The 12,758-nt window shown below is 54.6% G+C and overlaps 1 protein-coding gene across 1 annotated transcript in view; it reads right to left on the bottom strand.

The window, feature by feature from the left end:
• LOC307243950 (histone deacetylase 4-like) overlaps positions 1-12,758 on the bottom strand; it is a gene marked incomplete at its 5' end in the record, with an annotated part of 88,217 nt that overhangs the window by 49,288 nt on the left and 26,171 nt on the right. The window contains 4 exons of the mRNA XM_080018920.1: positions 376-495; positions 752-858; positions 1,278-1,406; positions 11,639-11,754. Of these exons, the coding sequence (XP_079875046.1) occupies positions 376-495; positions 752-858; positions 1,278-1,406; positions 11,639-11,754 (472 nt within the window). The remainder of the gene's footprint in view (positions 1-375; positions 496-751; positions 859-1,277; positions 1,407-11,638; positions 11,755-12,758) is intronic.

Genomic DNA, 12,758 nt, shown 5'->3' with positions numbered 1-12,758 from the left:
AGCGGCATTAAATATTTAACAGTAAATGTCTTTACCGTGTGATGAAAGTACTGTATGTTCGGCACTGATGTGAAGCGTGCAAACTATTAGCAGTAATTGTACTTGAATCTGGACAAGAAATAAGTTCTGTTTCAGTACAGTAGTATAGGCCAGGGCCACGGTGCTCCCAACTTTTCCCCCAAAATCAGACACGCAATTTAAAAAAATAATTTTTTTAAATGTATTCATTACTGATTTTACCGATATTGCAGATTTTTGAACCGATATTTGAAACACACGCCTCAAATCGCGACCCCCACCAGCGACCCCCTGTAAGGGCCCGGCCCGCCAGGTTGGGAAACCCTGGTATAGGTTCTGTAAGATCCGAGTACTCACAGTGCTGGCGGGGCCGGTGGCCGGCAGCCCCAGCGTGATGTTGGGCAGGGAGGGGGACGTGTAGAGGGAGAGCTGGCTCACTGAACCTTCCCTGGCAGCCAGTCTCTGGAGCAGCGAGGCCTTGAGTGGAACACGTGCACGGACAGAAACATTCCGGAGACATAGTTTACTGTCTGGCAGACGACGTCCAAAATACATCACTTTCACACGGGCTGGGCTGCGTCACACGGAGCCAGTCAGATCGTCAGTATCACCGGAACACGGCGTCCCACTAGGCCCCTGCAGTCTGCTGCTTATACCATACATTATGCATACGGCTGGCACACGGGTGAATGCACGTGCGCGCGCATGCACGCTGGCCAGCGCGGAGGGTTACCTCTCCTGGGCTGCCGGAGATGGTGACACCGTTCTCGTTGGGAATGTTGCTGGAGCTGTTGTTGGGGGAACTGGGGCCCGAACCCGGGGCGCTGTTACACGCAGATTCTGGGGGACAAAAATATACGTTTAAGGGCAAAAAAATATCAGCAATACGTTCTTGACAGTCGGCAGACACAGCAAAGCCATTGACAGAGTTCCACAAGTGATTGACGGACAAAGATGGACGCCTCCCGCACGGAGACGGGGGCAGGAGCCCGGGCGGGAGAGCAGGTCGTCTCGTGATTGGAGGATTGCCGGTTCGATCCCCGGCCGGTAGCATGCTGAAGGGTCCTTATGCAAGACACCTAACACCCCAACCCCTCCCCGGGCGGCAGCCCACTAGTCCTAGATACATCACACACGAGGATGGGTAAACGCAGAGAACTAGTTTTCCCATGGGGATTAACAAAGTACATATTATTATTATTCTTTTCTATTTTTACTACTGAGCTAGAAGAGGTGCTAGTCCGGGCGGTTGAACTCACCGGCCATGTCCAAGGAGCGCTTCTTGGCAGTAGGGATGGGGCCATCTTTCCTGCGGAGAAGAGGACTGCTGCGGCGTTCTGTCACCTTCTGTTTTAGCCGGGATCGCAGTTTCAGATTGGGCTCAGAGGCTGCGAAGCAGACGGAGAGAGAGCAACAAGGACAGCGAGGAGGACAGGAAGTTACAAAACGAAAGAGTCGGAAAACCACGTTCTCAACCCTTTTAAAAATCAAACGTCTTCTATTAGACAACAATCAAGGCTAAAAAAACACTAATGACACTCCCAAAAAGGAATATTTCTATAATTAATCCCATTTTATACGGACACACTTTAATGAAATATACACAACATAAATAGGATGCACCGGTTTAATACGTTTAATTGCACACATTGCAACTGCACACAAACAAATTTGCAAGTCTATTCATCGATTTGACAATTTCATAACCTGGAGTCCTGTGGTGCTCTATTAATAGTCGTGTCCCAAAAGCCTCGGCAGCTTGGTAAGTAGAGCAATTCCTTCTCTGAGTCAGCCATGCCGAAAATGTATGAAATCATGATGCTGTCATGCGGTTCGGATAAACGAGTCCCCACAAATAACATACTTTGGATCCCAAAACCAGACACATGGATGTGCCGAAAACAACACGTTCGGTGCAAAGTGGCGAGCGGCCGGACCGCCCGGGAAGGAGCCAGTTTGAGGGCAATGTCCTCGGCGTAATGAGGCCGCGCTGTGCGTGCTGGCGGACAGATTTCGGGCGCCGAGGTTAGCCACCGCCATGTGACGGTGGGAAGAACTGCAGCGAGGGGAGGAAACGGCAAAATGGCTGCTTTTGGTGACCCGCCGCGTAATGATGCTCCCTCTAATGCTCCGATAATGAACACTCTGTACAAAATTAAAAATGTGTGGATGTGAGTGGAACGGGGACTAATGCAATAGTCTTTGACTATTGCATTAGTTTGTGGCGCTTTGGCCGCAAACAAACAATCTCATTCTGGATTCACAGTGTGCAGGGCAGGTGGCTGGGAGGGCATGCAGCTACATGAGCGTTGGGGAGGACAAGAGCTGAGTAATCATGGGAACCTTGTTAGGTCAGGCAGAGGACCACGGCCTTTTTCTGGCCGGGCCCGCTGGTGCGCCTCTGCCAGACTCCCCCAGACACAGGCGGCTTTATTCCCCGTGTGATGCTTTCCCTCAGAAGTTTCCTTCCGTTCAATTAGTTCTCCGCTGACCAACGTTTGACTCCGTGCTAGTTTCATGGCCTCAAGTCAAACCGGACCTCACGCTACGTTCATTAGCCTGAAGGAGCTCGGCCCTCTGCGTACACCCCCCCAAGCGGAAGTGATTGGGCCCCCAATGGGGCGAGAGCGCACCCTTCACTTCCCGTGGCGCTCTCGTGTTAATTAAGGAAAAATGAGGCTTCATGTGGAGTTAATGCACTTATGGACGTACGGGCACTCGCTTTGCGTCCTGGTCGAGGGGGGTGAGATGGCTCTGGTACGCGCACTGATCTATTTGGGTAAAGTAAAAGCACTAACGCAAGAGGACTTTTAATTTCAAAAAGTGGGGAGCGGCAGAACCGGCAGTCATAGACAGAGATCAAATGTAGCAGTGTAATACAGGTGGGCTTCCTCTAAGTGGAGGGCACTCATCCAGAACTATATGCAGAGAGGGTCGGGATGGGCCGGGACAGAAGGCCCCGCACTGACTGACCCGGGAGGTTTGCTGATTGCGTGACATCGTGGTTGCTTTGCTCGGCTTGGTCTCCATTATATTGCACTCGTGCGGTATGAGAGTTTCCGCTTTTCCCGTCGCGGCAAAGTGCCTCGTCCGGGCCCGCGTGCTGTTGCCCTTATATGAACGTGCCAAACTTCATTAGATTGATTTTATGACGCAATTCAAGTTTTTGTGACGATGAACAATCTGAGGGGAGGGGTTTGAAGGACCGGAGATGGTGGGAGCGGGGGAGAGAGGGGCGGCTGAGGCTGGAAGGAAACAAAGGGGGAGACGGGGGGGGAGTGGATGGACAGAGCGGGTCGGTGAGAGGGAGGGGATGCACGAATAGAGAGAGGCAGTGAGGAGGGGGTACAGTCGCAGTGGACACGTCGCTAGAAAACGAATGCGCTGTGCGTGCGTGCGTGCGTGCGTGCGTGCGTGCGTGCGTGCGTGCGTGCGTGCGTGCGTGCGTGTGTTAGTGTGCACGCGCGTTTTGGGTGTCTTTACAGTCCAGAAGCTGTGGGGACGTTCACCTTGGGACACGGTGACTTTGAAGGGTGTTAACACCGGCCGGGCCAAAAGAACGGCCACACATGCAGACGCACACACGGGCATCGACCGACCGACGCGCACACGCCCACGTGCACGCCCACGCCCACGTGCACGCCCACGCCCACGCACACACACACACACACACACACACACACACACACACACACACAGCAGAGGCCATAGCGTGGCTTTCTGCTGACAGCAGAGTTTTTGTTAAACCATTTCCTCTCACCTCCGTCCACCCGCCCTCCATCCAATTTGCCACTTCTGTCTTGCCCCTTCTGTTACTTCCCCTCTCTGTGGTTTTGCTTGCCCCCCTCTCTGCCGTGTATGAGACCGAGGGACGACGTGGGAACAGCGTCGCCAGTTCTTCCGTATAAAGTTAGTGCTGGATAACTCAAGTCTCCGCTGGACGGCTCGTAGCCACAGCCATGTTTTTGTTTCCCACCTAGTGTACAGCAGACATGATCAGCATCTCCTGGCCGAACGCAAATATTATCTCTGAATTATTGGCCCTCGTACTCCTGAGTGTGTCGTTCCTCTGTGTATATTTTATGATTTCCAACATTATTACACGAGGCCACTCAAGAGAGCGGCGGACGCTAATTACCCTTGGCTACGCTCACGCCCATCTGTTCGGATGTAAAACAGTGGAGAAACCTTCCTCGCGCTGCCCCCCGCCCTGGTCGCAGCTCAGCCGGTGGCGTATCGAAGGCCCGATTAGGGCCATAAAAGAGGCGCTTAATATTTCAGAGCGAGCGGAGCGGGGAAGTGTTTTATCTGATACAAAACATATTGATCGGCTGCTCAGACGCTTTGACAGATGGGAGGCCCGAGCGGTTAAAGAGTCGTGCCGCCGAGGGCCGCGGCGCTCCGCCGCGGAGAGCAGAGGGGAGATTTATGGGAATCGATGCTGCAGTTTGCCGAAACTCGTCAACCCCGGCTTCCCGGAAATGTCACGTGCGGATTCATCTCTTATGCGACTTTGGAGGGGGGGAAAGAATGCAAGCGGAACGGATAAAATAACAAAATAAAGGGCAACACGTGCCCATGTGAGACATCAGACTAACTTGAACGGTCACGGGGGTGTGACACTATCAAAACGTCACAGTGTGCAGCGTTAACCCTGGTTCGGACGCTCACCAATAAAGGCTAGAGGTGTCGAAAAAAAAAAAAAAAAGACTCATTATCTTATCTTAAGAATAGACATTGATATGGAAACATTCTGAACACTGAATCGACGAGTTTATGATGAAATATCTTGAAATATGATTGCAATAAGCTAATATGAGACTCTCTTGAGTGGCAATCCATAAAAATAACTGCTTTGGGCAATGCTTTTTTTTTTATTTTATTTTTATTTTTTTACTTGATCTCATTTACATATTTTCTTAAATCCAGATAACGTCGAAGCTATTAAAATATTTAGCTTGCCGTCGGCATCCCTCCCCCCAGAAGAGACAAGCTTTAAAGGCAGATTTAAACTGTTTGAATATTGTTTGATAATCTCTCCGCGGCGGAGTTATCTCAAACAGGAAGGCGGGCACTTTGACTAAATAACGGTGCACAGTTCGTATATTTGCGAGAGAGAGAGAGACAGCTCCCTTCAACCCCAGGATCCAAATGTTCAACCTTTTAAATCTCCCCGGTGGAGACGACGGGTGGATACGACGCATGGGCGCGGGGCACCCAAAGAGCCGGCTGACATTTTCCCTGCGACAGTTAAGAGGGATCCGGCCTGGAGCGCTCGACCCGGCGACACCCTCCGCAGCGGGTGGGAAAGGGGGGGGGGGGTCTGAGATCATCACGGTCAAAGGCATACTTCCCCAAAGCGACTTCAACGTGGGATCCCGAGGACGTCTCGGGAGTTTGCTGAGGGTGATGTTCAACGTGACGCGACGGATCACAACGTCCACAACGAGGCCTTATATTTATAAAAAAATGAATTGATGAGCATTTGAGACTTTTTAAGGACCGGGCGCGCACGTCGTTGTAAATGTATTTCTATGATCGTGTGGGTGATTGATAAGGACAGAACGATACTGGGATGGTGAGAGAGAGGAAGAGAGCGGGCGAGAGAATGTCCTGCGTCATGGCGGCTGAACAGACTTCCTGCCACAGCAGTCAAAGTGGCCTCTGTACACTACGAGCCCACGTCACAAAGGCCCTTTTGAGCATCACAAGGAAACTCTGTTAAAATATCTCCCGGAGAGCAGCTGTGAAGAAAGGAGGATTATTGAACAAGGTTTTTCTGAATTTACATACGTAAATTCAGAGAAGCGGGCCGTCATCACGGAGAAGGGAAAACGTCACCCGTGACGGCACCGGTCGCCACGGTAACCCCTGCCGTGGTGACTACAGTCGTTCATTGAGCATCCTCCACCAGGACTCCTAATCTTCACGTAAAATCTGACGCAGCGCCGCTCACCGCTGCCATCACAGTCCCTCTGACATCCATCAATCTGCACGCTGGGTTGATTACATTCACATTTCCTTTGCATTTCAATGTGTGTGTGCGTGTGTGTGAGGGGGCGTGAGTTTGGCGGGGCTGAGCCAATGTGTATGCAAATCCGACCAATATTCCTTATCGCACCTCTCCACACAACTTACGAGCACAAAGCTTTTAAATCTTCACACTTCAAACGGCGGCGCAGACGCCCGCTCGGTGGCCGCTCACCCCTGCGTATATATTTCAGGTGTTTTTACAGCATGGGACCCCCCAGGGGCCCTTCGAGAGGGTCGGTCCCCAGTAAAATGATTAATGGTTCAACTCACCATTGTTTATTATTATTATTATTATTATTATTATTATTATTATTATTATTATTAATTTCAACGTTTCATTTCCAAGACGTTAGCCCCAGTAGAGAATGTATAAAAAATTTGGACTAAATCACAGGTTACAATAAAAATCTTCTCAGAACCGGGCCCCAGAGACTGAATCTTCAGATCAAATGGGGCCTGTGTTGTGATGTGTATCAAATTGGCGAGTCCTTGGGGCGAAAACGGCCGAGTCTCTGTCCGCCAGTCGATCGACATTAATGACAGACTTTTGAATTTATTTTTTTATTTTTAATAACCTGGCCAGGAAAAGCACTGAGAGCATTGAAACGGTGAAGTGCAGTTTACCGTGTTCTGAAACTGATCCCCCGCTCAGAATCGATCAGAGCGGGAGCGGAGAGGGAGAGAGGGAGAGGGGGGGGGGGGGGGGGGGGGGGCAAGAGCAAGAGAGGGTGAGAGAGGACGAGAGAGAGAGAGAGGGAGAGAGAGAGGGAGAGAGAGAGAGAGAACGAGGGTGAGAGAGGGCGAGAGAGAGAGAGAGAGGGAGAGAGAGAGAGAGGGCGAGAGAGAGAGGGCGAGAGAGAGGGGGAGAGCGAGGGTGAGAGAGGATGAGAGAGAGAGAGAGGGAGAGAGAGAGAGGGCGAGAGAGAGAGAGAGAGGGCGAGAGAGAGAGAGAGAGAGAGAGAGAGAGAGAGAGAGAGGGCGAGAGAGGGGGAGATGGTGAGAGGGAGAGAGCCGCTCCCGCTCAGAGCTATTTTGGATTTATTATTCATTATTTGTAATGTTCATTGTGTAAAAGTGTTCTGGTGTTGCGTGTAAAAAATGACTGTGATGTTTTCCCTGTCGTCGTTGTGACTTGATGTGTTCCCTTGTGAATGTATTGTCTGAATCAACTACGACCTCAGAAATGGAATTTCCTTTCATGTGCTTTCGTACAAAATTAATTTTTGTTTCCTTAGTTTCTTACTTTTATGGAAAATGAAGCGGTTCTCCGTTCCGTGCGCATCGAGCAGTCAGAGCGGTCCCCAGGGAGCGGTCCCCAGGGAGCGGTCCCCAGGGAGCGGTCCCCAGGGAGCGGTCCCCAGGGAGCGGTCCCCACGGAGCGGTCCCCAGGGAGCGGTCCCCAGGGAGCGGTCCCCAGGGAGCGGTCAACAGGGAGCGGTCCCCACGGAGCGGTCCCCACGGAGCGGTCCCCACGGAGCGGTCCCCACGGAGCGGTCCCCACGGAGCGGTCAACAGGGAGCGGTCAACAGGGAGCGGTCCCCAGGGAGCGGTCCCCAGGGAGCGGTCCCCAGGGAGCGGTCAACAGGGAGCGGTCAACAGGGAGCGGTCCCCACGGAGCGGTCCCCACAGAGCGGTCCCCACAGAGCGGTCCCCACAGAGCGGTCCCCACAGAGCGGTCCCCACGGAGCGGTCAACAGGGAGCGGTCAACAGGGAGCGGTCCCCACGGAGCGGTCCCCACGGAGCGGTCCCCACGGAGCGGTCCCCACGGAGCGGTCCCCACGGAGCGGTCAACAGGGAGCGGTCAACAGGGAGCGGTCCCCAGGAAGCGGTCAACAGGGAGCGGTCCCCAGGGAGCGGTCCCCAGGGAGCGGTCAACAGGGAGCGGTCAACAGGGAGCGGTCAACAGGGAGCGGTCCCCACAGAGCGGTCCCCAGGGAGCGGTCCCCACGGAGCGGTCCCCACGGAGCGGTCCCCACGGAGCGGTCCCCACGGAGCGGTCCCCACGGAGCGGTCCCCACGGAGCGGTCAACAGGGAGCGGTCAACAGGGAGCGGTCCCCACGGAGCGGTCCCCACGGAGCGGTCCCCACGGAGCGGTCAACAGGGAGCGGTCCCCAGGAAGCGGTCAACAGGGAGCGGTCAACAGGGAGCGGTCCCCAAGAAGCGGTCAACAGGGAGCGGTCAACAGGGAGCTGTCCCCACGGAGCGGTCCCCAGGGAGCGGTCCCCACGGAGCGGTCCCCACGGAGCGGTCCCCACGGAGCGGTCAACAGGGAGCGGTCCCCACAGAGCGGTCCCCACGGAGCGGTCCCCACGGAGCGGTCAACAGGGAGCGGTCCCCACGGAGCAGTCCCCAGGGAGCGGTCAACAGGGAGCGGTCAACAGGGAGCGGTCAACAGGGAGCGGTCAACAGGGAGCGGTCCCCACGGAGCGGTCAACAGGGAGCGGTCCCCACGGAGCGGTCCCCAGGGAGCGGTCCCCAGGGAGCGGTCAACAGGGAGCGGTCCCCACGGAGCGGTCCCCACAGAGCGGTCCCCACAGAGCGGTCCCCACAGAGCGGTCCCCACAGAGCGGTCCCCACGGGGCGGTCCCCACGGAGCGGTCCCCACGGAGCGGTCCCCACGGAGCGGTCAACAGGGAGCGGTCAACAGGGAGCGGTCAACAGGGAGCGGTCAACAGGGAGCGGTCAACAGGGAGCGGTCAACAGGGAGCTGTCCCCACGGAGCGGTCCCCAGGGAGCGGTCCCCAGGGAGCGGTCCCCACGGAGCGGTCCCCACGGAGCGGTCAACAGGGAGCGGTCAACAGGGAGCGGTCAACAGGGAGCGGTCCCCACGGAGCGGTCAACAGGGAGCGGTCAACAGGGAGCGGTCCCCAGGGAGCAGTCCCCAGGGAGCGGTCAACAGGGAGCGGTCCCCAGGAAGCGGTCAACAGGGAGCGGTCAACAGGGAGCGGTCCCCACGGAGCGGTCAACAGGGAGCGGTCAACAGGGAGCGGTCAACAGGGAGCGGTCAACAGGGAGCGGTCCCCACGGAGCGGTCCCCACGGAGCGGTCCCCACGGAGCGGTCAACAGGGAGCGGTCAACAGGGAGCGGTCAACAGGGAGCGGTCCCCACGGAGCGGTCAACAGGGAGCGGTCAACAGGGAGCGGTCAACAGGGAGCGGTCCCCACGGAGCGGTCCCCACGGAGCGGTCCCCAGGGAGCGGTCCCCAGGGAGCGGTCCCCAGGGAGCGGTCCCCACAGAGCGGTCCCCAGGGAGCGGTCCCCAGGAAGCGGTCAACAGGGAGCGGTCAACAGGGAGCGGTCAACAGGGAGCGGTCCCTACGGAGCGGTCCCCACGGAGCGGTCCCCAGGGAGCGGTCCCCACGGAGCGGTCCCCACGGAGCGGTCAACAGGGAGCGGTCAACAGGGAGCGGTCCCCACAGAGCGGTCCCCACAGAGCGGTCCCCACAGAGCGGTCCCCACAGAGCGGTCCCCACGGAGCGGTCCCCACGGAGCGGTCCCCACGGAGCGGTCAACAGGGAGCGGTCCCCAGGGAGCAGTCCCCAGGGAGCAGTCCCCAGGGAGCGGTCAACAGGGAGCGGTCCCCAGGAAGCGGTCAACAGGGAGCGGTCAACAGGGAGCGGTCAACAGGGAGCGGTCCCCACGGAGCGGTCAACAGGGAGCGGTCAACAGGGAGCGGTCCCCAGGGAGCGGTCCCCACGGAGCGGTCCCCACGGAGCGGTCAACAGGGAGCGGTCAACAGGGAGCGGTCAACAGGGAGCGGTCCCCACGGAGCGGTCCCCAGGGAGCGGTCCCCAGGGAGCGGTCCCCAGGAAGCGGTCAACAGGGAGCGGTCAACAGGGAGCAGTCAACAGGGAGCGGTCCCCAGGGAGCGGTCCCCAGGGAGCGGTCCCCAGGGAGCGGTCCCCAGGGAGCGGTCCCCAGGGAGCGGTCAACAGGGAGCGGTCAACAGGGAGCGGTCCCCAGGGAGCGGTCCCCAGGGAGCGGTCCCCAGGGAGCGGTCCCCAGGGAGCGGTCCCCAGGGAGCGGTCCCCACGGAGCGGTCCCCAGGGAGCGGTCGCCACACACAAAACATTTCCTGGTCTCTCATGCAGGAAAAGAAGTCAATAACTTCTGATTTCAATTTTGGATTCTAAATGGGATATGAAATGATGGAATGATACACAGATATTAGTATGTCTATAGTCTAGACATAGCCTATTTAGTAGAGTGGAGTTGAGTGGAGTTTTATTTCTCCTCCAGACAGTCGTGCACAGGTGTGCGCGGTTCCTGAGTCCCACGCTAAAAACCCGGTAACACCCGCTAACATCCAGCATTTGTCACCAGGAGGGAACGGAAAAACCCGGGTCTCAGTGCCGAGTCAACTGACCCACCTGCGATCGGCTCTGATGTGAACAGGACTCCCGGGTTGATTTTGGCCCCTTTACCGGTATGAGGTGACGCAAGTTGACATTCCTTACGCTGGCGCATAAATTGACAGGAATGTCTGTGTATCATTACCTCATTTCATATCTCATTTGGAATCCAAATTCAAAACCAGAAGTTAATGACTTTTTTACCGCAGGGGGGACCGCGAAATGTTGTGAGTGTGGGGATCGCACCGTGGGGGGCACAGTGGAGAACCCCCGCGCTCCCCGCCCCCGAAGGGCGGGTGCGCGCACCATCAGCATGGAGCATGGAGTATCCATGCTCCATGCTGCTTCTACTGTAGCGTCGGGTCGATCATGAACGATCCGATTCCTTTAAACGGCTCAAAATGATATATATATATTTTTTTTTAAGTTTTACAGTTTTATGTCGGTGTTTGTCTCCACTGTTTTGTTACCAATTAAGCTGGAACCACGACGCGCCCCTTTTCCAACGCGCTGATGACATCGAACATGACAGACAGCAACAGACAGCACAAAGACAGCATTTCTCCTGGCAATGGGAAAGGTGTCAATCACCTATTTTTAACGGGTTTACCCGGGTAAACCCATTAATTTTGGCTTGAAAATAGTGTGTGTGTGTGAGACAGCAAAACCCAAAGTATAATCAGAACACTTTGATTTACTTCTAATGGTATTTATTTACCGATGCAACCTCAATTTAAACCGCAACCACCCAGAATATGATTCGTGGAGACATTTGCAACAAAAAAGTAACTGTCGTGGAGAAAGGTTTTTTAGAGCTTATTATCTGCTCAAAACCAATGTTGTCAGTGTATTTCTTGTAAGTTGTATCATGGCAAAATACAATTTTACCTTTTCGTTTCTCTTTTGCAAAATGCAACATTTAAGGTTGGTGATGAATGAAACTGGACGTGCGTCTTTAAATAATAAACACTTAGAGGGACTCTCGCACCCTGAGCTGCAAAAGTAACCACCCATCTTTGAGAATATTCTAAGGGCCAAAGTCGACAGTTCTTGGACCATTTCCTTTCTGAGCCAGGAACGCGATTTAAAAATCTCAATCGAAAAAATCAAAACAAAAAAACCCCCCCAAAAAAACGATGGGATATCAATCAATATCAAAAGATACATGAAAGAATACTGTGAAGGTGAACCGGGTGTTTGTGGTGGACCAGCTGCGTCCCGGTAGCACTGCACCTGTCTTGCGGAGCGGGAAGTCGTCTTTCGAGTCGTACATGCCCAGGATGGGATGGTTGTAGGACATGGCTGTTTGGGGCGGGGAGCTCTGGTCCAGGGAACTGTGCTGAGTTTTGCTGCGGAGAGAGAAACGCACCAAGGCGCCAGACATTCAAACTGTGCGTGGACGACGACCGCCACAATCTCATTTTCAACAAAAATCAAAAAGTTTTCCCTGCCCTTTCTGGAACTGACAAGACGATTGAATCGCTAAGTCCAGTGGTTCCGGTTCTCATTGGGTCACCAATAGCTAAAAAAATATAGATACATATTTTAAATAAAAATAGGTTAAATTGAATGCGAAAGGCCACACTTCAACCCTGTAATAACTCAATAAACCAAGGAAATGGGTACGGCAGCTCACGGTGCACCTCATTAAATGCCTCCCTAGCAGTAATGGAGTGAGCTCCTATCTCCCTCCTGCAGCTTTAAAAGATGCAGCGGAGCACGGAGGAAAGGTGGATGGGGAGGGGGGGGGGAGAAGAGGGTGGGGTTGCCCCCTCCCCCTCTGAAAGCGGTTCGACAGTTCAGAGGAAGAGGGGCCGCCCGTCTGCCGCGGACGGAAGAATGTGACCAGCGAGGAGTTCCGCAGAGACGTGAGACGGAATGGGACAGACATGGAGAGCGAGAGAGAGAGAGAGAGAGAGAGAGAGAGAGAGAGAGCGAGGGAGGCAGAGAGATGAAGGAGGAGTAATGCGGCGTAACGCAACATGAAAAGAGGAGAAAACCAGCGTACTGATGCAGGACCTGAGCAGATAATGCAGTTCAAACGAACAGGGAGGATAAAGTGATAACAAAACCTAGAGAGAGAGAGAGCGAGAGAGAGGGAGAGGGAGGGTAAGAGCTGACAGGCAGAGGAGGAGATAAAGCAAGGGAGGAAAGGAGATACAGCGAAAAGGAGAGAGAGATTTAAAAAAAAAAAGAATAGAGAGGGAGAAAGAGAGCTGGAGAGGGCGCGAGAGAGAACTAGAGAGAAAAAGAAGAGGGGGAGAGAGAGAGGAGCTGTCCTCCCCCGTTTCTTCACTATTGACACACCTTTTAATGTTGTCTTATCTTCTTCCTGACAGAAAAAGAAAAAAAA

The sequence above is a fragment of the Zeus faber genome (genome assembly GCF_960531495.2).
Source record: "Zeus faber genome assembly, chromosome: 18".
Taxonomy (NCBI): domain Eukaryota; kingdom Metazoa; phylum Chordata; class Actinopteri; order Zeiformes; family Zeidae; genus Zeus; species Zeus faber.
The sequence above is the reverse complement of the archived record's forward strand: the minus strand, read 5'-3'. Positions and strand labels throughout refer to the sequence as shown.